The following is a 26,931-nucleotide window of genomic DNA, read 5'->3' as shown; positions in this document are numbered from 1 at the left end:
TCACACTCTGAGGATTAACAGAGTCACCATGAAGTGGGACATAGCCAGCAGTTGTGTGAATGCATTCCCCCTTCTGATGAAGACGTATGGCTGTGAGCACTGCATATGCAAAGGCAAACAGTCAGCCCTGACACCCACATCGACTCCTCCTCCAGCTCCTCCCCTCCTCTACTTCATCCTACTCCTCCACCTCCTCACCTCTTCCTCCCTCCTTTTACACGTTGCTCAGTGCTCGGATACAGGATGAAGCTTCCGGCCATGTGGGAATTTCTCCTAATAGTGGCTCACGGTTGAATCTGCGTGTTGGTTGAGGACGTTAGTTCAAACGTGCATCCGGGCAGCTTCATCAGAAGTGGCGAGCAGAAGCCTGGTAGGAGACAAAAAGTCATCCAATCTGTGCAGCCTTGAGGATTGGAGAAGCTTTACTCCGCTTTCCTTGCCAGCGGAGTTGCTCAAAATTTTGCACAAGGAGTGAGAAACTGCAACTTTTTCTGCTTTTTTTTATCGATTTCCCAGAAGATGCTGAGTTTATCTTTGGTGAAGAAGAAAAAGCTTTGATGAGATCTTCACGTGATTATCCCTGCTGAGGACCAGGAGCCGTTTCCAGTAATTCATCCTTCTGTGAAAAAGCTCTGAACAGCACCAACGAGGCGCCTAAGCTGCTCTGTCAAATGGACACTGATGCTGAACAGCTGTTGCTTTTCACCATCTCATCTCGGAGAGAAAAACGGACCATTCAGGAGCTATACAGCGCACGACAACGATGCTGAAAAACTTGTTCGCATCAAAGCACCTCGTACTTAGCAACTGATGAGGATGAGAGACGGTGTGATGACCTACCTGTATTTGGCAAGTGTGTTTTTCACCTCGTTGGAGAGAGGAGCACAGAGGAAAAAAAGTCAGCGAGAGGGAGCAGGGGAGGGGAAGAGCAAGCCAGCGAGGGAAGGTGTGAAGCCAACGCTTTGAAACAGAGAGAAGACGAACAGAGCTGAGAAAGACAGGGAGAAGAAACTGTGACAACTCTGCCAGGCTGAAGGAGTAAAAGGAAAAACAGAGCGTATCAAAGAGCTGGCCGTGCGCCCATTTAGGATCGTGTTTTGTCAAAGCCATACAGGGTGAGTATGTATTCTGTTTGATGTGGCTATTATGGCAGGAAATTAAACAGTGCATAGGAGCAGCTGTCAACTTACTGTTCAGTACAATCACATTATATATTCTAACACTGTTAAATTTTTATCACTTGAATCATAAATGTGGCCAAGTTACTATATCAATGAATCACAGAACAAGTGCTGGGGTTCATCACTTGTCAACGGTGCTTTTATAGTTCAGACTCGGAGCTCTGCAGTACATTTTGTACAATGCTGACTTTTTTTTTGACACCTACAAAAAGGTTATTAAACTGATCCTGAATCTTAAATATGGTTTACTAAGTGCGTGCAGGGGTGTTGTGTGTTTATTTTCTACTCAGGAAAACATAGGAGGTACAAGGAGTAAGATGATTTCATTTAAGCCATCATTAATAACCATGGGGATGACAAGTCACATGACTGGCATCCCAACACTTGTACGTACCACTGTAGTCTTAGAGGTATAAACACTATGAGCTTTATCTAAGCAGGTTTTAAAACTGAGCTACTGCTCAAACGACTACCCACTAGTTGATTGCCAGAAAATGAACAGGCAGCTATTTCGACAATTAATTATTTAAGTCATTTTTAAAGAGCAACAGCCAAAAATTCCCTCGTTCGAGATTAAGAATTGCAGCTTTTCTGCAGCTGACGACTGTTTTTATCATCAATTCATTTGCAGATTATTTTCTCAATGAACCGACTGACCTGTAAAACATTGGAAAACAGTTAAAATGTGCATCACTGTCCTAGATGGTGGTAACTAGGGCTGCAGCTAAGGATTATTTTCACTCTCTTTTAATCTGTCAATTGTTTTCTTGATTAATAAATCAGTTGTTTGGTCTATAAAATGGCAGAAAATGGTCAAAAAAAATGTTGATGAGTGTTTCCTAAGCCCAAGATGACGTCCTCAAATGTCTCGTTTTATCCACAACCCAAAAAGATTCCGTTTACTGTCATAAAAAAAGTAAAGAAACCATAAAGTATTCATATTGTAGACACTGAAATCAGAGCATTTTGACTTGTTTTTCTCAAAAAAATTACTCAAACAGATCAATTATTCCCAAATTAGTTGGCAATTAATTTAACAGTTGGCAATGATTAATTAACAATAAATTGTTGCAGCTCCAGTGGTGACATCATCAAATGTCATGTCTTGTTTGACAACTGTCAAAAAACTAAATATATACAGATATAGATTTATAAAAAATTACTAAAATCCAACACCATGAAAAGTGACGGTTCCAGCTTTTCAAAAATTCTCATATTTGAAAGGCTGGAACTGTGAATGTGAATGTTTGTCTTAAAAATGACTTAGCCTAAATGATTAATTAATTATCAGGTACAAATTCATGTTTTTATTCAATTGAATAATCAAATAATCATTGCAGCTCCATAGCAAACTTGATAGAATTGGATTTGGATGGCAAATTTGAAGTTGAAAACATCAACTTCAGCTCTAGGACACTATTATGGCCATCTTTGACTATTTTCTGACATTATATAGACCAAACAAGTAACTGTTTAATTGATAAAATAAATGGCAAAATTGTCAATAAGGGAATAATGGAATTTAAGTAACTGTTTAGATTCATTTTGCTGCCTTTCTATATTTTTTTACGATCGTAGATTTAATGTTTTGTGATTTTGGATTGTTGGTCAGATTGTTGGCCGACGACTCTGGGAAATTTTGATGGACTTTTTCACTATTTCCTGGCATTAACTGAGAAGTTAACCTGCAGTTTAATGGATAATGAAAATAACTGCAGCCCTGAGACAAACCCTCACATGACCCTCATATATCAACGTATTAACAGTCAAACAATGGAGCAGGTATTTAAGGATGAAAGTGAATAGACTGTTGCTGCTGTGTGAGGATCTCAGTGAAGTGTCTATGACCCACCTGCTGCTTTATTTGGCCTCACACCGTCCTCCACTGGCCTCATCATAATTACCATTAGCGGGGAAACGAAACCACCTGTAATGCTTTGTTTCCTATTTGTTTTTGCCGAGCAGACAGGACGTGAACAGCCTCATTCCTCTGCTTTGACGCCAGTCTCCTCCAGTCTCAGAGGCTAATCAAGTATCCATAACGACACCGGAACATATGAATTAATGGCATGATTGGGACTATTCATCTCAGTTAGGAAAACGTCCTTGTGTTTGTCAATCTAGTTAGCTGAATCACTGAAGCTCTAATGCGATTTCCTTTAGTCTCATTATGATTGAGCCTTGATAGGTGCCCATTAGCGACCTGGTAAACCACGGCTGCGGGGGAGCAGGATTGATCCCTGTGTTAATGTGTACAGATAGATGACCGTGTAAGGATGTAAATAACTGCCCAGCAATCCCCCCAAGTCATATAGGCACATGGATGCACACACACACATACACACACATACATACACAGGGAACAAGGCAATTGCACCATGTGTGCATTACCCCTAGCAACAGCACAATCAACCCCCAACAATGCGAGGAGACGAGACCTGACAAATAAAGTCACCTTCGGGTTACAAAGCAGTCAACAGCGATTCATTCCTTAAGGCACCTTGCTTTTAAATCAATCAATACACCCGTTTTTTGACAAAATTCCTCTCCGATGAAAAGCCTTCTGCACAAAAGCAGCTTCTAAAACGCACCTGATCCTGAAATATTTCAAGTTTCAAAAGCATCAATGCTTCATCCTTGAGTAACCTCAGTCCGGATGTCATATAGCAGGTCCGCTGCCTCCTGACACTGTTAATCTCGTCATTGGGTGTAATAATAGAAGGTGTATCAGAATCAATCAAAACACATGAATGCTAAAAGCACTCGGGATGTTTGGACAAGCAGCGCGGCCACATAATAGCCATCCACGAGGCCACGAAACAACAGAAATCATCATGACCTTCGATTCAAATCAAACAGTCTGTTTACATAATTTCCCTGTCAGGCTCCATTTTTCCTCATCACACTGAGTACAGTACAGCTTTCAATAGAGCCTCTGCAAACACACACAGTCAGCCACTGTACGTCCTGATGAATCAATTATACATTTCTAAATAGATCGTCAAGGCAAAGTCACCAAAAAGGTGTAGGTCCTTGTGGACCTTGTGCTCACATTTTCCAGCTCCGTGCACTTAATTTGTGTTGTGTGAATTAATTAATATACACAGAGTAAGGATAAAAACTTTAATGCTCCTTGTGGGAGTCGCTGCAGCAGCAAATGCATTCGGATACAGAGGAAAAAGTCAAATTGGATTATAAGCAAACTGAGGTTATATAAATGGAGATTATATAAACAACAGCGACAGGTTCTGCACTAGAACATCTGAGGCAAAATGTAAGATTGGAAGGAGTGGGATGTATGGACTGCAGCATTATTACACTGATGGAAGAAGTACTCAGATCTTTCACTGACATCAAACTAGCAGTACTACAGTGCAGAAACATCCTCTTACAAATAAAAGTCATGCACTTTTATTATTCAAAATTTGCATCCAGCATCAGAAAAGAAAAAGAACCAAAAGTAAAGACACTCATTAAGCAGAATGGCCCATTTCATAATTATATTATCATATTATTGGATTATAATAACTGATGCCTTAATGTGTAAATAATTCTAATGTTGCAGCTGAGTAAAGGTGAAGCTAATTTAATAGCTAATTAAACTGCTGGATGCTTGTGAATTTTTCCCAGTGATCAATTAACTCTCATCTTATTTGACCTATAATAACACATCAGAGTTTATTGGTTGATTATATTTTGTAATTAACCTTCTTGAGGCAGAGTTGATTAAAAGGTTTTTACTGTTAAAATCTTAAACACACACCATGTACCTACCAATTTCTGATTACTATCATTTCAAACACTTACAGAAGAATCTTATCTCAGCTTCAATTACAAATTCTCAAAAGATTGTCTTTTTATAAACCTAGGCTGTCTCCGCAGTAGAAAGACTTAAATACTTTTGAAATTGGTGCTACATGATGAGAGAAAACCTACATCTACCAGAATGCACTGTGATGCACCAGACCATTAAACGCTCCTGCTGGTGGATGATGTCATGCGAGTTTGGCTGTTTTTGACACAGGAAAGAATATGGCTGCCGGCTAGTAGCAAGTGTCTTTAATTACCATAAGACAGAAATCTTAAACGTTTTAGGCGAGAAATGAGCAACACAGTCATAGAATCTTAATACATATTTGATTAGCACTGCCTTGTTTCACTGTATGATCACAGTATTTTTTTAGCCCCCATTTTCACAATACAGGAAACAGTATGGCGCCCACTTTCTGTTCACAAATTCTCGTATTACAGCCAAACAGTGCACTAATATTTGTTTTTGAGGACATTTTATATTTGAAATAGGAAAAACAGTAGCAGAATCTTGGTTTGTATTTCAGCACTGCTTAGTTTTACTGTTGGATCAGAGTTTGGTCTGAGTTTGAGAGAGAGGGGGGCGGGCCTCTCTCTTGATCCGCTTGTATACTCTTTGTGTAGACCCTTTTACTGTTAGTCAACAATATGATGTTTTTTGGTGGGCGGGGCTTAACTGGAGGAAAAACAATTCTCCACAGACATGAGCTAGCACTCACTAGCAATTTCTGTTGGCTCGTTTTCAATATAGAGGGAGATGGTGCGAGTGGTACATTCAGAAATACTTATTCCAAGTGTCGGAGTGCACTCTGGCACAAACTGGACCTTTCAGAAAGTCAGAGCACTGTCAAAATGTATCATTCAGTTATCCAGAACACCGCACTCTCAGAGCAGCAGAGCGCCTAGCGGAGTTAATGTGTGATTAACTTAACCGTTAATTCATATAGAAATATAACGCTCCATTTCTTTAACAAACAGGACTCTCATTTTAGTGTAGAGCATCAGACTGAATTTACAACCACACCACGTCAGGTCACTCACTCTCCGGACTGCGAGTGTGCTTGAAAGAGTAAACACTGACCAACTGGACCAGACTGGCCGACCCGTATGCTCTCACTCAGTGGATGGATGATGTCACAGGAAGCTTTGTGGTTGATTACTATGCCAATCTTACAAAGGAGGATGACACTTGAACGGTTTCCAAAGCTAACATTAGCTAATGAGCTAAAGAGTTAGCGTTACAGAGAAATCTAATATTCCTCTTAATACCTCCCCAGTTTCTGATGAGGTGGACATGATAACCCTTAATACACATAACGTTATTCATCCTTACAACAGGAAATACTTTTTCCATAACCTGATATGAAGTGTGCTCTGCACATGTGAGCATTTTTGATGATCGCCTCTGTCTTTTCATCTTATCGCATTTAACCATAGTTGTCTTTGTTTTTGTTGACAAGCGGTAGCGGTATGTGATCAAATGTAAGTTTTGAGCCATGACTCCTTCTATTCTGGCTCCCAATAACACAACAAGACCACATTTTAAGACTCCTATGTAGCCTACAGCCCTGATATGAGATGAGCAGGGAAGTGTAGCACAGTTCATTAATACATACTACCCACATTGTTATGACAGAGAGCTGGTTGAAAATCAGCAAAGTATCCCTTCAAGTAGTTGTTCTGGTGCTTTCAATCACATGACGTGATCTTCATCAGTGGATGAAATTTGCCTTGTGAATGTCTAAATTTCCATTTTATCTGAGCACTTTGAGGATTTCTTGCAAAAGCTTTACATGCTGGTTAGCCTCAGTGGCCTGGCTTACTGGTGAGCCGTTTGATTCTTTTTATCTGATATGCCTGACAGTGGAGTTGTGAAGCAACAGCAGCTCTTGAAGGTGTTTTCTGTCACAGCATACTGACAATCAGACCCTATTTTATTTTCCACTTTGTTTTCACATTCTAATAGCTGAAAAAAGATCAGAGTTGTGGGTCGCAAATTAGAGGTCTTGAACACAGCCTGTGTTAAAGGTGTTGACAGGTGTATTTCCACTCTCCCGGACAGGAAGAGGATAATGATGGTGATTTGTTTTATTATCTGTCCAGCCTCGCGTACACTGTCTGCCAAAAACTCTGACAGTTTCAGCTCCATTTGTGCTGGCAGAACACAAAACTAGAGAAGAATCAGTCAGTAGGGATAAGGAGAGAGCAACTGTCTGTAGCCACCACATGTAAAACCTTTTCCTTTTTGGGGGTTGTCTTGCTTTTCCCTCTCCAATGTCATTTTGTAATTTTCATTTGCACCAAAGCAGGTGAAACTGATTCACAATCACTTGTGCTTCCTAAATGGACACATTGATATCCCTGAAGTTTAACTGACTAGGTGTTTTCGAGCAGTGTATATTCAGCATCATACTTGTGTTTGCCCATGCCCTCGAGCTAGTTTGCTGTCTCTCTCAAGTAGCTGTCCGTTAGTCACTCACTCTACAGCAGGAAACAGCACTTCAAAATAAAAGCTCTCTGCTGGAAATTCACTGTACTTAATAAAGTGTAAAGTGTGAAAAAATAAAGTGTGTTTTTTACAAACTTGAAACCACAGATTTAGGCAGACATGGAGGACAGTGAAGTTGTAACACTTGAAACATTATTGTCCTTGGGAACATTAAAGCTTCCATTTTAGAAAATTTTGCTTTCAACTGTGGTGTTGTCTCATGTAAGGCAGTTGTTTGTTTTTTTTAGCTCAAAATAAAAGAAGACAATAGTAAGACGTAATGAGGTACAGTATGGTTATTTAAACCATTTTGTAATTGACTTTACAAAGTAACTACTATATTGTGATTTATACTGCTACTGATACAAAGTTACTGATACTATGAGAGAAGATTTTGGCCATATCCTCCACCTCTTATCAACAGATTTGCCATTTTTCTCAATTAAATGTTAATTAAATAAAACATCACAAAGTAATTAAAGTTGATAAGCTCAAATTCCTTAATTTATCTGACAGTCCAAAACCCAGCTATATTCAGTTTACTATAATGGACAACAAAGAGAAGCAGCATATTTATACATCTGAAAAGGTGGAGCAATTGTTTATTTATTGATAATTTTGGCATGAAAAAAAATTATCAACACATGCACTCACTGGCCACTTTATTAGGTACACCTGTTCAACTGCTCATTAACACCAATAACTAATCAGTCAATCATGTGGCAGCAACTCGACACATTTAGGCATGTAGACGTGGTCAAGACGACCTGCTGAAGTTCAAACGGAGCATTAGAATGAGAAAGAAAAGCGATTTAAGTGACTCTGAACGTGGCATGGTTATTGGTGCCAGACAGGCTGGTCTGAGTATTTCAGAAACTGCTGATTGACTGGGATTTTCACACACAACCATCTCTAGGGTTTACAGAGGATGGTCCGAGAAAGAGAAAATATCCAGTGAGCAGCAGTTCTCTGGGTGAAAATGCCTTGTTGATGCCAGAGGTCAGAGGAGAATGGCCAGACTGGTTCAAGATGATAGAAAGGCAACAGTAACTCAAATAACCACTCGTTACATCCAAGGTCTGCAGAAGACCATCTCTGAACCAACAACACATCGAACCTTGAAGCAGATGGGCTACAGCAGCAGAAGACCACACCAGGTGCCACTCCTGTCAGCTAACACCAGGAAACTGAGGCTACAGTTCACACAGACTCACCAAAACTGGACAATAGAAGATTGGAAAAAACGTTGCCTGGTCTGATGAGTCTGGATTTCTGCTGCCACATTCAGATGGTAGGGTCAGAGTTTGGTGTAAACAACATGAAAGCATGGATCCATCCTGCCTTGTATCAACGGTTCAGGCTGGTGGTGGTGGTGGTGTAATGGTGTGGGAGATATTTTCTTGGCACACTTTGGGCCCCTTAGTACCAACTGAGCATGGTTCAAACACCACAGCCTACCTGAGTATTGTTGCTGACTGTGTCCATCCCTTTATGACCACAGTGTACACATCTTCTGATGGCTACTTCCAGCAGCATAACGCACCACGTCACAAAGCTCAAATCATCTCAAACTGGTTTCTTGAACATGACAATGAGTTCACTGTACTCCAATGGCCTCCACAGTCACCAGATCTCAAGCACCTTTTGGATGTGGTGGAACGGGAGATTCACATCATGGATGTGCAGCCGACAAATCTGCAGCAACTGTGTGATGCTATCATGTCAATATGGACTAAAATCTCTGAGGAATGTTTCCAGCACCTTGTTGAATCTATGCCACCAAGAATCAAGGCAGTCCTGAAGGCAAAGGGGTCCAACCCAGTACTAGCAAGGTGTAGGCCTACCTAATAATATTCAGACTGTTAATTGATAGACCAATGAATCGATCAACTAATCGTCTGAGCATCTTCTTTCAAACTGACTTGTTCTCACTTCAACAAAACTTCAATGCTCTCTGCCTTTTAATGTCAGGTAGAACAAAACAATCCCCACCCACACAGATATATATTTATACAGTTTTGTTTTAGGTTGTTTAGGTTATGTGCTCAGCTCTTCTGACAACAGTGGCTGGCAACATGATCAGACAGGCTCTTCTTCTGACAGGCAGCATCCCTGTACTTTATCACATCCTGCTTATTGTATTTATTTGATTAAAATGTAGTAAAATTAACTCATAATCTCACTCACATCTAACTCCTACATCACTCTGACAGCCTCTCTGCTCTGAGATATTGAATCTTGATACATTACAAAGGTTGGGAAAACATTGCTTTAGGCCATTTCTGTCCGAAAATACAAATATTCTGCACACGCTTCTCACCTTCACATTCTGCCCAGTTGCACCAATACAACAGTCAGAATACATCAACACTTCAACGCCTTGGATACAAAAAGTGACAGTGAAATAAGCTCCACAGTAGTAAGTATTCTATAACAACTTAAGAGGAAAAGGGAGGTTTCTGTGGCAGATTCCTGATTTCACGGCTACCTTAATTGGCCAGAAAAACGACTCTTGAAAGCATCGCCTCCCACGTACAATTAAGTATCCTCTGGAGAGCGGCAGCCTCTTGCTGTACGGCATGACTAATCTGACAATGTGGGCAAAACACAGAGACGAGAGATACGAGTCAAACAACTCACAGGAACACCTTTGGCATTTACGCTACAAGAGAAGGGGAGAGAGACACGGCGCAGCAACACTCTCTAACTCTCTAATGGCGTGAGAAACAAAAAAAACACAACAATCCTATAAAAACAGTTAGCTGCTTAAACACTCATCTGGAGTTAAAAATGGTCTCAAAACTTCCTGGAAAAACACGAGCGAGCCCTGCACAGATTGTCAGTGCCCACTCCTGGATATCTGGCAAAAACACAAATATACTTGGCTGATTTAAGGATACCTTATCAGACTTTGTGCTGATTAATATACAGCACTTAATCAGCTAGTATTTAAAAGCTATTGAATACCACAGATTAGATTATTTCAGATCCATCAGCAAGGCTTAGGCCTAATTAACAGCTTGACAAATGTGGGTTTTCATTAAAGGCTGATAATAAAAAACAATACTAAATACATTTGTTACTGATAAGAAATATTTTTGTTATATTATCAACACCTTGTGCATGTTTTCCTTAGCAGGAAACTGTATTCAAAAGTGTTCTTCCCAGAATTGCATCAATTTTTCCATACCTACAAGCCCCTGAAACACTTAGAGGGGACCTGTTATACTCATTTTCAGGTTCATACTTTTCATACTGTCTGTGCTGGAACACGTGTATAGATTCACCCTCTGTCTCTTTGAGCCTCCCTCCTGAAAAAGCCCAAATTGCTGTGATTGGTCAACTTTTCTGCATCTCAGCGTCTCTGCACTGTCATTGCAGCCAGGGGAATCAACGTAACAAGGAACTTCGGCACATTTTGCCGTGAAAAATCACCAATAAGAGCTTGTAAACACAGCCAGGACATGTTCCGGCAGAAATGTGATCTGAAATCGTGGAGAAATAAATAACATCGGCAACCAAGGTTACAGGTGTCCCTGGCGTTAGCATGTAGCTACATGTAGCAGTGTACTTGCAGCTGAGGATTGACTGTAACGAAGTACAGCATACTAGGGTTGGGCAATAAAACAATACCAATAGAGATATAATACATGTTCAAAAAATCCTTGACATAATAAAACCAGCCATACATAGAGGGGGGCAGTAAGGCATCTTAAACGCTAACTGCCACCCGCCATTAACCAGAAGAAGGAGAAGGAGAAGTTAGCAGTAGCCGTAGATAAAGACGACAAGACCAGCCACTAATGCGTATGGTAACGTTCTAGCATCACAACAACATTCAACATGGTTATGAAGTTATCATGAGTATGACTGCTTTGACCACGGAAATTTCTCTGTCTATTTCATTTATTTATTTATTTATTTATTAACATTATTTTGTTTATAGCGGTTTTAATCTACCATAGGTTTGTGAAATGTTCTGCTGTTTGGGAAATGTCCGTCAGTTCTGACAATAAAAAATAATTGAAACCACAATTAACCCATTGAATTAAATCAGCCTTTAAACTTGGAAGAAATAATGATTTGACATTTGTATTGATAATTATCTATATCAATCAATTTTTATTGTGATAACATTTTAGTCATATCGCCAGCCCTACTTTCCACCACGAAAAATCACAGATAGAAGCTTCTTAACCAAAATTTTTACAACTGGATGACAACGGCAATCAAGCTTTCCCTATATGTTAGCATGTAGCTACATGTAGCAGTGTAGGCTACGTAATGTAAACACTTGCAGTAGCGGGCCTGGAGTAGATGACCATACAAAGAAATCCATCACGTGCTGACACCAGGGATTACTTTTACATACATTCACCTTATTATTTGAAACTTTGGCCCAATTAATATGAATATCTGACACTGTATCTATATACATGACAGAAACTAAGGATAAGCACAAAGCATAAAGGTCTCACTGCATTAATTGTTGGTGTTATATCTGGATATTTCAGTGTTAAAGGCTCCAGTGTGTTCACCAAATACTCGCTAACTCTGGTTGTTGTTAGATGTAGCACATGGTAGGATGTTGGAGCTTTATCACAGAAAACAGCTGCTGAAAAGAACACCAATAAAAGTTGGGAGACTGAACCAAAACAGTAAAGCTGTGGGCCGTAAAACCAAAACAAAGAGCTGAAAAACACTAAAATGCGCCATAGATTTGGGAAGAGCTGCAAAGGTGGCTGATATTTCTCTGTTCAATAACCACTATTAGCAACCACTTTTTCTTACCATTAAAATATTGATTAATGCAGCTTTAAACCATTATGAAACCCACAATAGGCATTCAAAATTTACCAAAACATAAGTGGATGATAAAAAAAAACACAAAATGTACAAAGGAAGTCAAATCTCATTTACATGCTTTCCAGTTCATTTGTATGCCAGTGTTGTAAAAAGAGAAACTGAATCATTTCAGGAGGGCAACAAAGCAACTGGTTGAGGTTTGTTAATTAACATGAGGCCAACATGTTGGTACAACCCTAATTTGACTAATGGTCTCTAAATACACATATCAAATCCTGCTGGTTTATAAAATTCAAATCAACCAACAGACACTAGGTAACATGAAACCAAACATTTTACACTTTTAAACTACAGTTAATAACACAGTGAAGCACGATGCTACAAAGCCAACAGCCGTGGCAATATTGCTAAATTACCGCTCACTTGGGAGCTGTTAAAATGGGCTTTATGTGACGGGCTGTGAGAATCGCTCCTAAATATGAAGAAATCTGAGCTCTGCTCTAATAAGACGGCACTGAGCTTTCTGCTCGTGTTCCTTTGGGGGAAGACATATCAACAGAAACAGGGATGAGCCTGTTGAGCGCCCAGGGGGCTGCAATACAGTCCACTGAAAAGAGCAAACAAAGAGGATTTTCTATGCAGCCATCTGACAGCAGTGTCCATACAGAGCAATTAAAGTCCATTAAAACGACAGACGTTTCCTTTTAACTAATTAGGATCCGGAGACAACTTCAGAAAAGCACAATTAGACTCAGTGGAGTGTTTGACACTGGGTGATTTTTCCATGTCGTTATCCAAGAACGGCTCATACACAACACAAACACATAATAGTTTCGTACTTTTCCTTTAATCCACAGATGGTTTGATCATTATTGTTAAAAATTAGCCAACATTTGTTTGTGCAAATTGAAGCACGATGTTGGAGCAGCAAATATAAACACGGGAAATGGAACAATAATTAGTCACTTAAAGATAAACTGGTGTTTTCCTTACAACAATGTACAGACACACACAAAAGCAATTCCTCTTACCTACTAGAAGCGTGTGGCAGTGTATGTGCTTTCCTGTTTTCTCCTTATTTACTAGTGCAGTCAACTCTGGCTTTTTCTATCCAGCCACGAGCATGTTCATGTTAAAGAACCATCAGAACCATGAATGAAGTCGTTCTTATGAGACAAGATGAAACAGTGATACTGATCACCTGTGGGAATTAGGAGTGTGTCATATCATCTCGTTCACTATAACACCGGTATAGTTTTTAATATGATATGAAAAATTCATATTGTGATATTTGCGATATTTCAACCCACGGCAACAACAAGCATGACTGACAGCGAAATGATTGGCAACTCTGCCGTGGTTCCATAAAGAGGAGCAGCTTCAGTAGTGTGGAATAAACTGTGGCGTGCTGAATGTTTTATGAACAGCCCCGGACTTCTCAGACTCTTTCAGTGAGTTACCGCTCAGAGGGAACTCATTCAGCGTCTCTCCCTCTCCTCGGTGTTGTTTTGTCATAAAGCTTTGGTAATGTAAACCTACATGCCACTTGCAGCTCGACCAAAAACTACATATATGTGAATGTGTGATAGTTGTGGTATCATAACAGCCTGTCAAAGGTTACAGCGTGATGATTAGTCAGTTATTACTCAGTCATTTAGAATTCTGCTAAAAGAAGGAAATCACCTGTTGATTTATATATATAGATCCCAGGGGACATGTTTTGTATCTGGGAGCTGTTTAAATGTGTAATTTGTGGTAGATTTTATTTTGTTGAACTATTAATATTGTATACAGAATCTGACCTCACTCTGAGTTACTGTTGTTGTTTACCAACTAAAGAAATGAGCGATCATTTTTGTTTAGTTTTTACTGAACACTTGAAGGCAAACTGTGAAACTACATCACTTATTTTGTTGCAATTCTATATTTACAAATTACTAATACATTTTTTTTCTCCACTAATTTGTGATATCGTCAAGAATATAATTACCGCAAAAATACCCTGATGAATATCGTGATATCATTTTAGGGCAATATCGCCCACTCCTGGCAGGAAAGTTCTGTTTTAGAGACACTAAAAAGTCAATGAAATGTAGATGGTATCCTATTATCTTACAACAGAATAAGATGTAAAAACACTAAAAATCATATCATAATATTAAAAGGAGACCAAGGCTTAAAATATGTGTAGGTGTGACTATATATGACTTGAGTATAGAATAAGTATTTTAGTTACAGTGCCATTTAGTTGGATGATGATGAAACCACTCTGAATATGTCACATAAAAACACTTCAAAGTAACACCACAATGTTTGTGCTACTAAAGTAAAGAGTGGAAAAATAGTTAATGATGAATGTGGTCTATCTGACCGAAATGTTGCATTTATCATCAGGAGAGCTGAGTAACAATGAGAGGGCTATTTTTTTCCATAAAGAAATAATCTTTCATTATTATTCCCAGTGTTCATCACACAGGTGTCTCATGTTATTCTGAGCTGCAGTGATGAATCAGAGTGGAGAATCAGCCACACTCTCAGTTGCAGTTACCACTCTGATTTATCCTGGTAAAAAGTGAACCAGCTTCGTAGCACTGAAAACCCAGAGTTAACCTTGAAGTTACCTCGCTAACCCCAAATCCTGCTTCGTGTTAGGCCTCTGGTGCCAGAGCGTCATTTTGCTGAAACACACAGCAAATCTGGGGTTGGCTTTAGCTTATGCTGCAGATGCTGTTTACAAAGAGAAGCCGACAACAAGTGTACCTTTAAACCTTTGGAGCAAATTGGCTTTATGTATTTGTTGTGCTGTAAACAAATCTCAGCCCCCCAAAAAACTGAGTATTATGCGGATATTTTAAGTGTTTGGGAAGCTGAGATGCCTGGCTTCTCACTCCTGCTGATGGACTACAGTGGGCGTTGGCAAAACAAACACAACCTCCTCAAGTTCTTCGCAGTCGGATCTTACCTGCTGACTCCAGCAGGACGTGGTAGTCCGTTCCTCTCTGAGTGGGTGTGTCATCGTCAGGCTCCTGCCTCTCTGACGCCTCATATCGATCCCAGTTTGACTCCAGTTTCCTCCTGGAGAACACCTCCCTCCTGTCGTCTTCCTCCTGAACGTTGTCCTCTTCATCTCGATTCTGAGAGAGGAAGAGCATGGTGGGACACAAAATGAGAAACGTGATTTAAGCAACAAATGGCAATCATAGTGCACACTCAGAGTCTCTCTTCAGAAAGCATTTATGGTGTTGCACTCAATTGCACATATGAAAAGTGACAGATGTTCAAACCCTGACTACATCTCACCAACCACTGGAGGAAGTGGGAGTGATCACTGAATTGGCGGTTTTGGAAAGTTAGAAAAATGACTGCACACAGCTCCAAATCCAAACGCCTTTTACCTTTAATCCACTTCACTCCATCAAGCTAATGTAACAAATAGTGTTGTCACCACACTAGAATTTCTAACTTTGATACAACACTTTGAAAAACGTCAATACTATTTTTGAGTAGTTTAAATTTCTATTAAAAGGTAAATATAACGAGGCTATGTCATGACAACGATGACTTGTCTTTTCTTGGTTAGTAGCAAAGAACAGCAGAATGACTGCAGTAAACACTGACAATAGAGATGGAAAGCACTGCCGTTATCGGTGTATTGATACTGCTAACAGTGAGTATGGACTGCAATGATTAGTCGATTAATCGATGACTAATCGACTATTAAAATAATCGGTGACTATTTAAGTAGTCGACTAATCGGTTTGAGTCATTTTTCATAGAAAAGTACTATAAACGTACCCCAAAATACTCTTGCTGCAGCTTGTTACGTTCAGATATTGGCAGCTTTACACACTCTCCCGTGACAGTGAACTGAAACCCTTTGGCGTGAGTATGAAACAAGACATTAGATGACATAGTTTTGGGGTTTGGGAGAGACAGACCGACATTTTTCAACATTTTAACACATTTTTTTGATAAAATGATTAGTTGACTAATCGAAGAAATAATCGACAGATTAGTCAACAATGAAAATAATCGTAGGTTGCAGCCCTACAATGACTATTAAAACTGTTTCAAAACTTCAGAATCAATATGTATCAGTAAATCGATACTTTTGATGACACAATTAGGTAATTCAACTGAGTACTTCAAAAACAGGAGCTGTGTTTTGAAAATATCTTGATCCATGAATTGTTAATCTCCAATTTGAGACAATTCCTATCTAAAAGGGCTCTTGTTAGGATAGGAGGAGGACAGACTTTTCAGAAGCATTTCAAATTTTTAGAAAGCCTTTGCCCACAATCAAACTAACAGAAGGACACTGCAGACCTTAAACAATTAGTTCACTGATAGAAAATCAAAGTGTTTTACTTGTCAAGCAGAAATACTAAAAATGACCCACTTCCAGCTGCTTACATGTGAGGATTTACTGCTTTTCTCTGTTTTCTATCACTGTAAACTGAATATCTTTTGGTTCGGGGCTGTCGATCGTGGGAAAGACCTATTATTCAAAGGTATAATATTTTGCATTAGGGCTGCAACTAATGATTATTTTCATTGTCGACTAATCTGTCGATCATTTCTTCGATTAGTCAACTAATCATTTTATCAAAAAAAAAATGTGTTAAATGTTGAAAAATGTCAGTTTGTCTCTCCCAAACCCCAAAATTATGCCATCTAATGTCTTGTTTCATACTCACGCCAAAGGGTTTTAGTTCACTGTCATGGGAGAGTGTGTAAAGCTGCCAATATCTGAACATAAGAAGCTGCAGTAAGAGTATTTTGGGGTACGTTTATAGTACTTTTCTATGAAAAATGACTCAAACCGATTAGTCAACTACTAAAATAGTCACCGATTATTTTAATAGTCAATTAGTCATCGATTAGTCGACTAATGGTTGCAGCCCTATTTAACATGCAAGCTTTAAATGTCAAAAAGGACTATACCTATAATATATTTGTTGAGCTGTGTACTTGGATTATCCCAAAAGTGTCCAACAGTATTCAAACCCCGAAAAATCTGTAATTGTATTGTAAAGAGGGCGCGTTTCATTTGAAAGGTGTGACATCCCCTTTATCCCCTCTAGCTGCTCTCACTTCTGGTTTTAACAATATGAGATTTTCATTGTAGGATGACCGTCCTAGAAAATATCACAGTTTCACAGTATACAGTATTACACAATTATTATTATCATTTCGTGCAGGTGAGAGTCTCTGTCCAGTTGCATTTTTTTTAGATACTGTAGATAAGCAAATGTACACAGTAGGATAACTGTCAATTTTCATACTGTGGCACACAATAATACCGTTATACCGTTGCAACCCTACACAGGAAACATCAGGTGATATGTCAGAGTGAGGAAGAAAGTCAGATAGCCACTCTGTAGTTTACTGTTGTTTTCTTGGAGCATGATTGTTCGTAGTTGTTTGCTGCGTATTCTGCAGGTACTTTAACACATTCTTTATTCCTGTATATCATCAGAGATGGTTGGGAAATGTATGTGCACCTTCTGGCACACCATTACATAACTTCTGAAATATGCCACCTTTCCAGAGAACAAAATGAACTGCATTTTGATTTTAAATACTTTGGTGGTGTAGATCACTCCAGCTTTATAAACTATGTGGTGCCAGTTAGTCTTAGGTACAATGACTAAAGATTTTTCCATGACAGGAACAACACTCCTCTGATGGTGCTCGACAAAGCTAATTCAAAGAGCGCTTTGTAAAGCCGTCATTAACACATAGCTGTTACTCATGACTGGTAGCTAAGCTTAACAAAAGGGTCAAGGTAAATGGCACTGTATGACAAAGAATAGATGTCCACAACTGAACTAATTAAATATGTCTGCGTCATGGATTTCTTGCTGTTCTGTCACATAGCTGCACAAACCTTTGCTGAGGTTGTCATGGTAATGTGCAGATGTGTCAGAGGGACAAAGCCTGCTCACTTTTTCTGGTTGAAGGGGGATTGTTGGCGACAGTTCTTTGACACCGATCAAGGGATTTTTATGTTTGCTCTACACTTGCTTCTTATACTGAAAATGCTATAAAAATAAAAGCTTAAGAAAATCAAACACACACAACAGCACTATATTTTCTCACAACAGTATCATCAAAGCCCCCATGGTAGCTATGGATCCATGCCAGGATATTTTTTTTATGATTGCAATCAAGGAGCCCCTATGTACCAAAAGAGACTTGTATGATTGCAATCACCGAGCCCCTATTGTTTCCCTGCTAATTCTGTAGTTACCATGGCAGGAGCATCATCTGACAGAACATCCTGCTGTAAATTAAGCACACTCTCTGGTGTCAAATCCAAGGCCCAGTGACAATGTTCAAGTGTTGTGGAAGAGCTTGATCACTACAAACATTCCTCTCAGTCTAACCATACATGCTGACAGGAAGTCATGGCGTGTGCATTACGCATGTACAGTAGATAAATGTGGATTTGATTATGTTGACACAGACCCACTTATCTACTGCACCTATCTGTTCTGAGGCTATTAATATTATGACTCACAAATCTAAAGCTGCTACAAAGCCTGTGCTTTAACTGCATGGAAAAAGTGTCACATATTGCTGACGTCATACTATTTTGCCTGACTATCGGTCAGACTACCCACAAAGCACAGCTTTTTTTTTTATAGAAAGTATCGGTATTTAAAAGTTTACATGGCGCTCAGTTAAGAGAGTATTTTGGGACAAATCAGTGCACAATTACACTAAAATTCATGCTACTTATGCCGAAATGAAGAGGAGGTCTTGTTAAGTTTTATTCCATTGTCAAAGTACTGTGGGTGTTGTCTTCGTGACGCAAACCCAAAATAACTGTTTTGGTCAATGAGGTTTGGTACAGCGGGATGACGGGGAGCAGCGCCTGTGGAACGCAGCTTCCATGCTGTCTCACCCGGTGATGGAACTCTGCTGCATGGCCGCCTCCCCCGCGTCCACGACCGCGGTAGTGGTCTCTTTTCCCCCGGCCTCGGTAGTGGCCTCCTCGGCCTCTGCCCCGATGTTCACCGCCACCGCTGTCGCCGTCGTTTCCACCCCGGCCGCCTCTTTTCCAACTGCCGCCTCTGCCTCTGCTCGGTCTACCTTCCATTGCTTCCAACTGTGGCCGGACGGTTTAGCATGTAACAACCTAAGAGTTGAACGGAACGAGTGTTACATGGAATGGTGTCCCGCGACAAAATGGCGTCTGATGGTTCCCGGTCTCATTTGGACCAAAATAATCGATGTCATCTGTTGACTGAAGTATGGGCAATAATCATTTTGGATTTAAAAATTGAATGTCAATATTTTTAAAATTATTTCCAATATTAGGCTGTCTTAAAAAGACCTACATTTTATTTTGTTATTTAAAATTATTTTATTGGGAAAAAACAATGTAATATAACAAAAATAATTCTTTTTGAATACAAAAATTTTAATTAAAATTGAATAAATAGATAAATAAATATATTTCAAAATAAATCTGAAAAAAACATCTGCACGATTTACGTAAAAAATATATACATAAAAAAAGCTATTTTATTGCTTTCAGTGGATCTTATTCATTAAGTTATATTAGATTTGTGCAATTGAAATTTCAATACAGCTGTAAGAAATTTTGTTCCTTTTAATGAATAAAAAAAAAATCTGCAAATGATATGCAAACATCATCAATAATCTTTTTTTCATTCCATAGTAACATACAGCACTACATCACAAGTTGTAAATAAAATCAATTTTATTAAATAAGTTGGGTTAGTTTGTCTTTTTTTAATGAATATCATATAAAACCACTGTATTATTACAAACATGTCCACTGAGGACATAAACATATTTTAATGAACTGAATACTTCAAGTACTACAGAACTAATAGTAGTTTACATGAGCATGTTTTGTGACCCATTGAAAACAATATATCTACAGGAGTTTATCCTGCTGTAAAAAAAAAAAAAAAAAAAAAATACATTTATGTGCAACTGTATCTCATTTATGTTTTGCTTTTTATTTCAGGAAGCCTCTTAATGGATCCACAAAAGTGTGCCTCCCTCTGACCTGTCAACTGCAACACAGACAGATAACAACATGGATGTAGATCCTCCAAACAGCACTTTTACCAACGCATCACAGGTGGCTCCCTTCAATGTCTGGGAGGTCATAACCATCGCTACAGTGTCAGCCATTGTCAGCTTGATAACTATCGTGGGTAACGTGCTGGTGCTGCTGTCTTTCAAAGTCAACAGCCAGCTGAAGACTGTTAACAACTACTACCTGCTGAGTTTGGCGTTCGCTGACCTCATCATCGGAGTGTTGTCCATGAACTTATACACCACGTACATCCTGATGGGTTACTGGTCCTTGGGGAACCTCGCATGTGATCTCTGGCTGGCAGTGGATTATGTAGCCAGCAATGCCTCAGTTATGAACTTACTCGTCATCAGCTTCGACAGGTACTTCTCCATCACGAGGCCGCTGACATACAGAGCTAAAAGGACTCCAAAGAGAGCTGCCATCATGATCGGCCTCGCTTGGCTGGTGTCTTTTGTCCTCTGGGCGCCACCCATTCTGTGCTGGCAGTACTTTGTAGGGGAGAGAAACGTGCCTCCTGACCAGTGCCAGATTCAGTTTTTAACAGAGCCTGTGATCACATTCGGCACAGCCATTGCTGCTTTCTACATCCCTGTCTCCGTTATGACCATCCTTTACTGTAGGATCTACAAGGAGACGCAGAAACGGACCAAAGATCTGGCAGAGCTGCAAGGGCTCGCGACAGAGAATGTTCTTGAGGGGACTAAACCACAGAAAACGATCATTCATTCTTGCTTTCATTTCACCAGAGAGAGGAGGGACCGCAGTCAGGCCTCCTGGTCCTCATCTAATCAAAGTAATGCCACTAAAACTACCACTAGATCAGACGAGGCATGGGTGAAGGCAGATCAGATCACTTCCTTTAACAGCTACTCCTCGTCTGAAGAGGAGGAGCAGCATGTTTCAATAGAAACTCCACAAGGATCTTTCAAAGAGCAAGGCAGTGGAGAAAATAACAAGAACGGGCAGGTGAATGATTACACAGAAGATCTGTATTTTTCCACTCCTAAGAAGAAAAGCAGTAAAAAACGCATCTCTTATAAATTCAAACCTGGCTCAAAGGGTAAAAACGGCAAACCTACAACTGCCACGCCCTGCCTGCCTGAAGCAGAGCCGCCCGCCAAAAACACCTCCCCTTCCTCCTCCACCACCTCCAAACCCATCGACCCCGTCCTGAAGAACCAGATTACCAAGAGGAAGAGGATGGTGCTGGTGAAGGAGAAGAAGGCAGCCCAGACTCTCAGCGCCATCCTCCTGGCCTTCATCCTCACATGGACGCCGTACAACATCATGGTGCTCATCTCCACCTTCTGTGCCGAGTGCATCCCCACGTCCCTGTGGCACCTGGGCTACTGGCTGTGCTACGTCAACAGCACCATCAACCCCATGTGCTACGCCCTCTGCAACAAGACCTTTCAGAAGACCTTCCGCATGCTGCTGCTCTGCCAGTGGAGGAGGAGGAGGAGAGGCGAAGACAAGCTGTACTGGTGTGGACAAAACCCAAACGTCAACAATAAAATGACTTGATGTGGTGGACTTATTGCTTTTGCCCACATTTGGATTTTCTTGATATATACTGTAGTCAGTGTCATCTTCAGCATGAAGTGCTGCATGTGATTTTTGTGTTTAAGTGTTGGTAAAAAATGAGCTGAGCCTGATGCAGCACTTGAACTGCTGTCACAGATTATTACAGAAAAGAAACCTCATCAAGACGGCGACACACTCTTACAAAGGTTAAAGGTTAAAGAACAGGTTCAGATTATTCAACAAGTCTATCTTAAAGGAGAACTTGACTGATTTTACACATTAAAGGAGTTGTGTATGAATATTAGAGCATTAATATAGCAGTAAACAACTATTTGTTGTGTAAGGATATAGTGGAATAATGGCGCCCTGAGCAGAGAATAAAGTCACGCCACCTCTTGTGTGTTGTAATATGAGCTTCTCTGCCCACCCAGCTGTGTGAGTCCCTCCCTTTATGTCCAGGCTCCCAGGAATGCTGCTCCACCTTGCAGCCAATTTTCCCCAGTGGCCACTCACAGTATTGCAGCAAAAAATCCCCAGTGGCTCAAAGAGCATTCTCCCCATAGGCCACCATTATAAAAGAGATGTTTGTAAAGGTGTTGACAGGACACCTGGAACTGCAATCAAGGTCAATACTGACTCTTTTTATGATCAATTTTTTATCCATGGAGGTTTTATGTTTGTAAAATTTTCCAGCAGCTGAGAAAAGCGATTTACAAACCCCTGACAACATCACAATGTAAAATCTGTGAGGTGAGCAGGAAGTTGCAGGCAGGGCTAGCGGGAGAAACACGGAGAATATTCAGTGGGCCCAATACCGCAGACGTAAACTTGGAAAGTAGAAACTTTTTTTTGGCGCATGCGTCAGGCGAGCACTTCAATTGGAATGAACAGACGGCACCTTGGCATTTGGTATCAAGGTAGGGTGACCATATTTTGATTTTCAAAAAAGAGGACACTCGGCCGGCCACAACATAGCCTACTTAAATGATACTCGCAGTTTACTCAAAGATGCCTTATCATTTTAATATATTTAAAATTTTTATCTATGGATAGAAAATTCAGTTATATTACAAAATAATATCTCTCAAAGACAGAAATTCAGATAGGCCCCTATAGGGACACATACACACACTAGAGTGTGCTGATCCGAGCCCGACGGTACCCGGCGGGTCGGCCAGGTTTGTCAAAAATTTAGCTATAAATTGTATTTGGGCTCGGGTCGGATTTGGTCAGCTTTCAGTAAAAATGTAGTGTAAAAGTAAATAAAATCCTATTGTCTGTCCTGTTTATTGCTTGGGCACTGTTATTTACGTGATAACACCTGAACATAACACACACAGACACACATTGGCTGTTTGTTTCTACCTCTCCCCTTTCTGGAAGTCTCAGACCTCCAGCCGCCCGTCTCCGCCTTGATTAAACGCTGAAAATAAAATAAAAGAGGGAGACAGGTTTTTCCTATTTTATCTTATTTTGTTTTATTTCTCCCTCTCCTCTCGCTGGAAACGTCAGACCTCCCGCCTCCCGAGCACACGGAAAACCGGACATTATCATCAGTTTATAAAAACCCCCGGACGCCCCGGACAGGACGTGAAAAGTGGACATGTCTGGGCAAAAGAGGACGTTTGGTCAGCCTATATCAAGGTGTTATTATAAATCTATGTACATGTCCCACTGGCTAGCTAACTGCAGTCGCTCTGACTACGCTCATAATGCGGTTACTATTGACAATGCTATCTTGACTCACGGTGGCTGGACAGGGTTGTAGCAGAAGCTTAGCAACTGCCCTCTGGTTCCACCACAGGTCAACACCATTAGCTTTGTCAACACTGTTGCTATTGTAGCACTGTTTGCACTGTTAGCTGCTAGCCATCTGCTCAGCCATTGCCATGTTGAGAGCCATGTGTAGGCAATCACGACCATACTTTGAATTATAAATTTGCCCTGAATGTTGTATGGAGTTTCTTTAAAGTCTGTTTACAGGTGTTGGGGAGTACGACTGAATGTGAAAAAAAAAATGTATAAAGCTTTGTAGTTCCAGTGGGAGCTGCACAGTCTGATATACTGACTCAAGTGATGTCACACTTGATGCCTCAGCATCATTTGGTGCTGAAGACATGTTTGAAAATTAAAAAACCCTGAAGGTTAGAGGTTAGAAACAAGTCAGTCCTCTATAGCTCCTCATCTCTGTTTGATGCTAAATTAGCCACTACTAGCATAACACACCCAAATCTACAACCTAACTGTCGCAGTTGAGTTGTATTGTGGGTAATGTCTGCGCCAGGTTTTTACAAAGAAGTGTGTTACAGAGACAACACTGGTTCTGCTGCGTCAGTTTTGAACCTGTCCATTATGAGTCTAAAATTATCTAAGCAGTGCAACACTACATCAGTGGAATATTCCTTTATTACACATGCTAACATGTATTATATTGAAAGAGTTAATGATTCCTCCTCTCCATACTGGTGGTAAAGTCGTCTTCTCCAGCTGCGTCATGACTCCAATGTAAAAATATTTTCACGTTCATAGATTCTGTAATTCTTTTAATGAGGAAGAAGCAGATATAATTCTGATTATATTTATACCTGTCAGTCACTGTGCATTATTGTGGTAAAATCATATCTAAAACAAATTATTATCCAATGCAAAGTATTTTAATTTGTCTTATTAGATGTCTGGATGGGATCTTTAAGGAGCCACAGCTAAAACAAGCCTTCAGCTGCAGTAGGTGACAAACCACAACATATCATCAGGGCATAACATATCTAAACATTCACTATGCACAGTGTAGCCTATTGAATAACATCAGTATGTTGGGTGGAGGCTAACTTCCTTCATCTTATCATGAACTCTATTTTTTCAGCAGTTCTCTCTTGTAACTGATTATGTCTTTCATGTGTTCATAGTTAACCCTTTGAAATCTGAGCAAATTGGCTTCAAAAACAAATAGCAAGAAATTAGTAAAAAGAGAAAATTAAAAACAAGAAAATTAGTTTTAAAAAAGGGGAAAAAAGAAAATTAAAAACAAAAAAGGAAGTTACCTTAAAAAAAAACCCCAAACAAACCTAAAAATTTGTAACATAATTCTTTATATAAAATAATGATAATTATAAATATAATTATTCCCTATTTTCTTTTCATTTTTCCCTAGCTTTTTAAAGGTAATTTTCTATCTTTTTTTTTGGTGCAATTTGTGGAACCTTTTTTTACCAAGTTGCTCATTGCCATTTTCCCGTGTTTCTGAAAGAATTCCCACCAATTTACTCAGGGTTCAAAGGTTTGAAAAAGGCATCTCAAAGCAACACTAGAAAAGTGATGTCGCTCCAAGTTTCAAAGGCTTAATTTGGTTCAGTATGGTTTTGTTGGATGGTCAAAGCTGCTAGCTTTGTTGCTAATAAGTCCAACTACAGTGCCTATAAAAAGTGTTCACCCACTGTTTTACTGTTTTACAACACTCTCAATAAAAGTACATTTCTTTGAGGCTTTTTTTAAAACACCCCACATCAATATTAATGTATACCTTTCATGTTTGAGTGAGAACAGATCTCTTCAAAGTGACTTCAATTAATTACAGATACAAAATAAAATCCAGTGTTTGACACTTCTTTTGGCACAGTATTCTTTGAGAATATTTCTGTAAGGCACAGTGTTTGCTTTTGCTTTACATCCACAAGTTGTTTTTGGATTAAGCGTGTGACTGGGTAGGTAAAAAAATTACATCAAAATTCTGAGTTGAATTATCAGGAAGGTGGCAGAGGGATCAGGCTAAGCTGGGCAGATGCATATTAGATTTAGTGTTAACACTTTACTTGAAGGTATCATGTGTCATGTCACCCTTATGTAGATACCTTCAAGTAAAGTGTTACCAATTTACTGTTTGTCCAATAATCACTGGAGTCACTTCAGGGACAATATGGACCGGAGGAATGATTAAAGGAACTAGTGACAACATATATAATGTACGCACTGTATGAGCTTGTGATTAGCAACTGAACCTGTCCTTTAAACCACATATAATCCTCCTTTATTCTATTGCTCACTTGCACTGTATATAAAGGATATGTTGTAGGCTCACACATTTCAAAGTAATTTATAGTATAACGAATATATTTCACTGATTCTGTTGGATTTTACAACTCTCGAATGATAAATGTAAATTGCTTAGTGTGTATCAGTGTTTGGTGAATGTTTGTGTTTTTTATCTCGGCTCTTGCAATCGATATCTGATCTTGTGTTCAAGGGCTAATCTGTACATTTCTGTGCATTTACAGCTGCATTAGTTTCACAGTGGTGACACGAGATTGCTTATGGATCACATCTCTGTTCTTGTCAATATTCAGATTGCTGTAAAAAACAAAAAAACTAAAAAAAAAAACAATGGTATTTTGAAGCAACTTTAAATAATGACGCCTGACTGCCACCATGTCTCTCTGATGGATGAGTGATGCTGTTGTAAATTATTGCACTTCTATGTCTCTTAATGATGTATTGTCAGATGTTATCTCCCTGAACTCTGTGCCTTTTGTTCTGCTCAGAGGCAAAAGTGTTTTGTGAATGAACCTGTGCTCATTGTCTGTGTGAAGTTTTGTGAAGGTGAGTCTGTGTGTACTGATATGAACACTGAAATACAAACTCAAAGGCAGAATTCTACTTTCGTCATGAACGTTTCTACATCAAATGTGTTGAAACTGATCTGATTTGGTTTGTACCTGTACTTTTTTTTTAAAGAAATGATGCTAATCATTACCTGCTCCAACAGCTGAGTAATAAAACTAGCGTGCCATGGATAACATGTACAAATAGCACGGGTGTTGCTAAGTGCAGAAAACAGCTCAAGACTTCCTGGAGAATTCATCAGAGGTCTGTCTGGTCCCCAGACTCCAGGTTAGTAGACGTTCTGCCACTTCAGACTGATGCAACTCCAATATTAAAGTCTGATGATAGCTCTGTATTTTCTCACTGTTGACATTGTCTCCCAAAACCAGACGCCCTAGCTGATGATTAAATCATTTATCATATATGCATAAAGACTTACATCT

General features: G+C 39.6%; 2 protein-coding genes across 2 annotated transcripts in view; one reads left to right on the top strand and one right to left on the bottom strand.

Annotated features, from left to right (window-relative positions):
- aven (apoptosis, caspase activation inhibitor) overlaps positions 1-19,436 on the bottom strand; it is a 61,712-nt gene extending 42,276 nt beyond the window's left edge. The window contains exons 1-2 of the mRNA XM_049589559.1: positions 19,196-19,436; positions 15,248-15,419 (exon numbers count right to left, since the gene is read on the bottom strand). Coding sequence (XP_049445516.1) covers positions 15,248-15,419; positions 19,196-19,390 — 367 coding nt within the window. The 5' untranslated portion in view covers positions 19,391-19,436. The remainder of the gene's footprint in view (positions 1-15,247; positions 15,420-19,195) is intronic.
- On the top strand, positions 204-26,660 carry LOC125896720 (muscarinic acetylcholine receptor M5-like). The gene is made up of 2 exons (XM_049589548.1): positions 204-1,115; positions 20,291-26,660. The coding sequence occupies exon 2, from the start codon at positions 20,363-20,365 to the stop codon at positions 21,890-21,892; it is 1,530 nt and encodes a 509-aa protein (XP_049445505.1). The 5' UTR covers positions 204-1,115; positions 20,291-20,362; the 3' UTR covers positions 21,893-26,660.
- The last annotated feature ends 271 nt before the right edge of the window (positions 26,661-26,931 follow it).

The sequence above is a fragment of the Epinephelus fuscoguttatus genome, linkage group LG11, assembly GCF_011397635.1.
Source record: "Epinephelus fuscoguttatus linkage group LG11, E.fuscoguttatus.final_Chr_v1".
Taxonomy (NCBI): Eukaryota; Metazoa; Chordata; class Actinopteri; order Perciformes; family Serranidae; genus Epinephelus; species Epinephelus fuscoguttatus.
This window is presented reverse-complemented; position numbering and strand designations above follow the sequence as displayed.

Bases quoted from the DNA above. Each gene is read 5' to 3' on its own strand.
- LOC125896720 (XM_049589548.1), top strand. From the start codon at position 20,363: ATGGATGTAGATCCTCCAAACAGCACTTTTACCAACGCATCACAGGTG.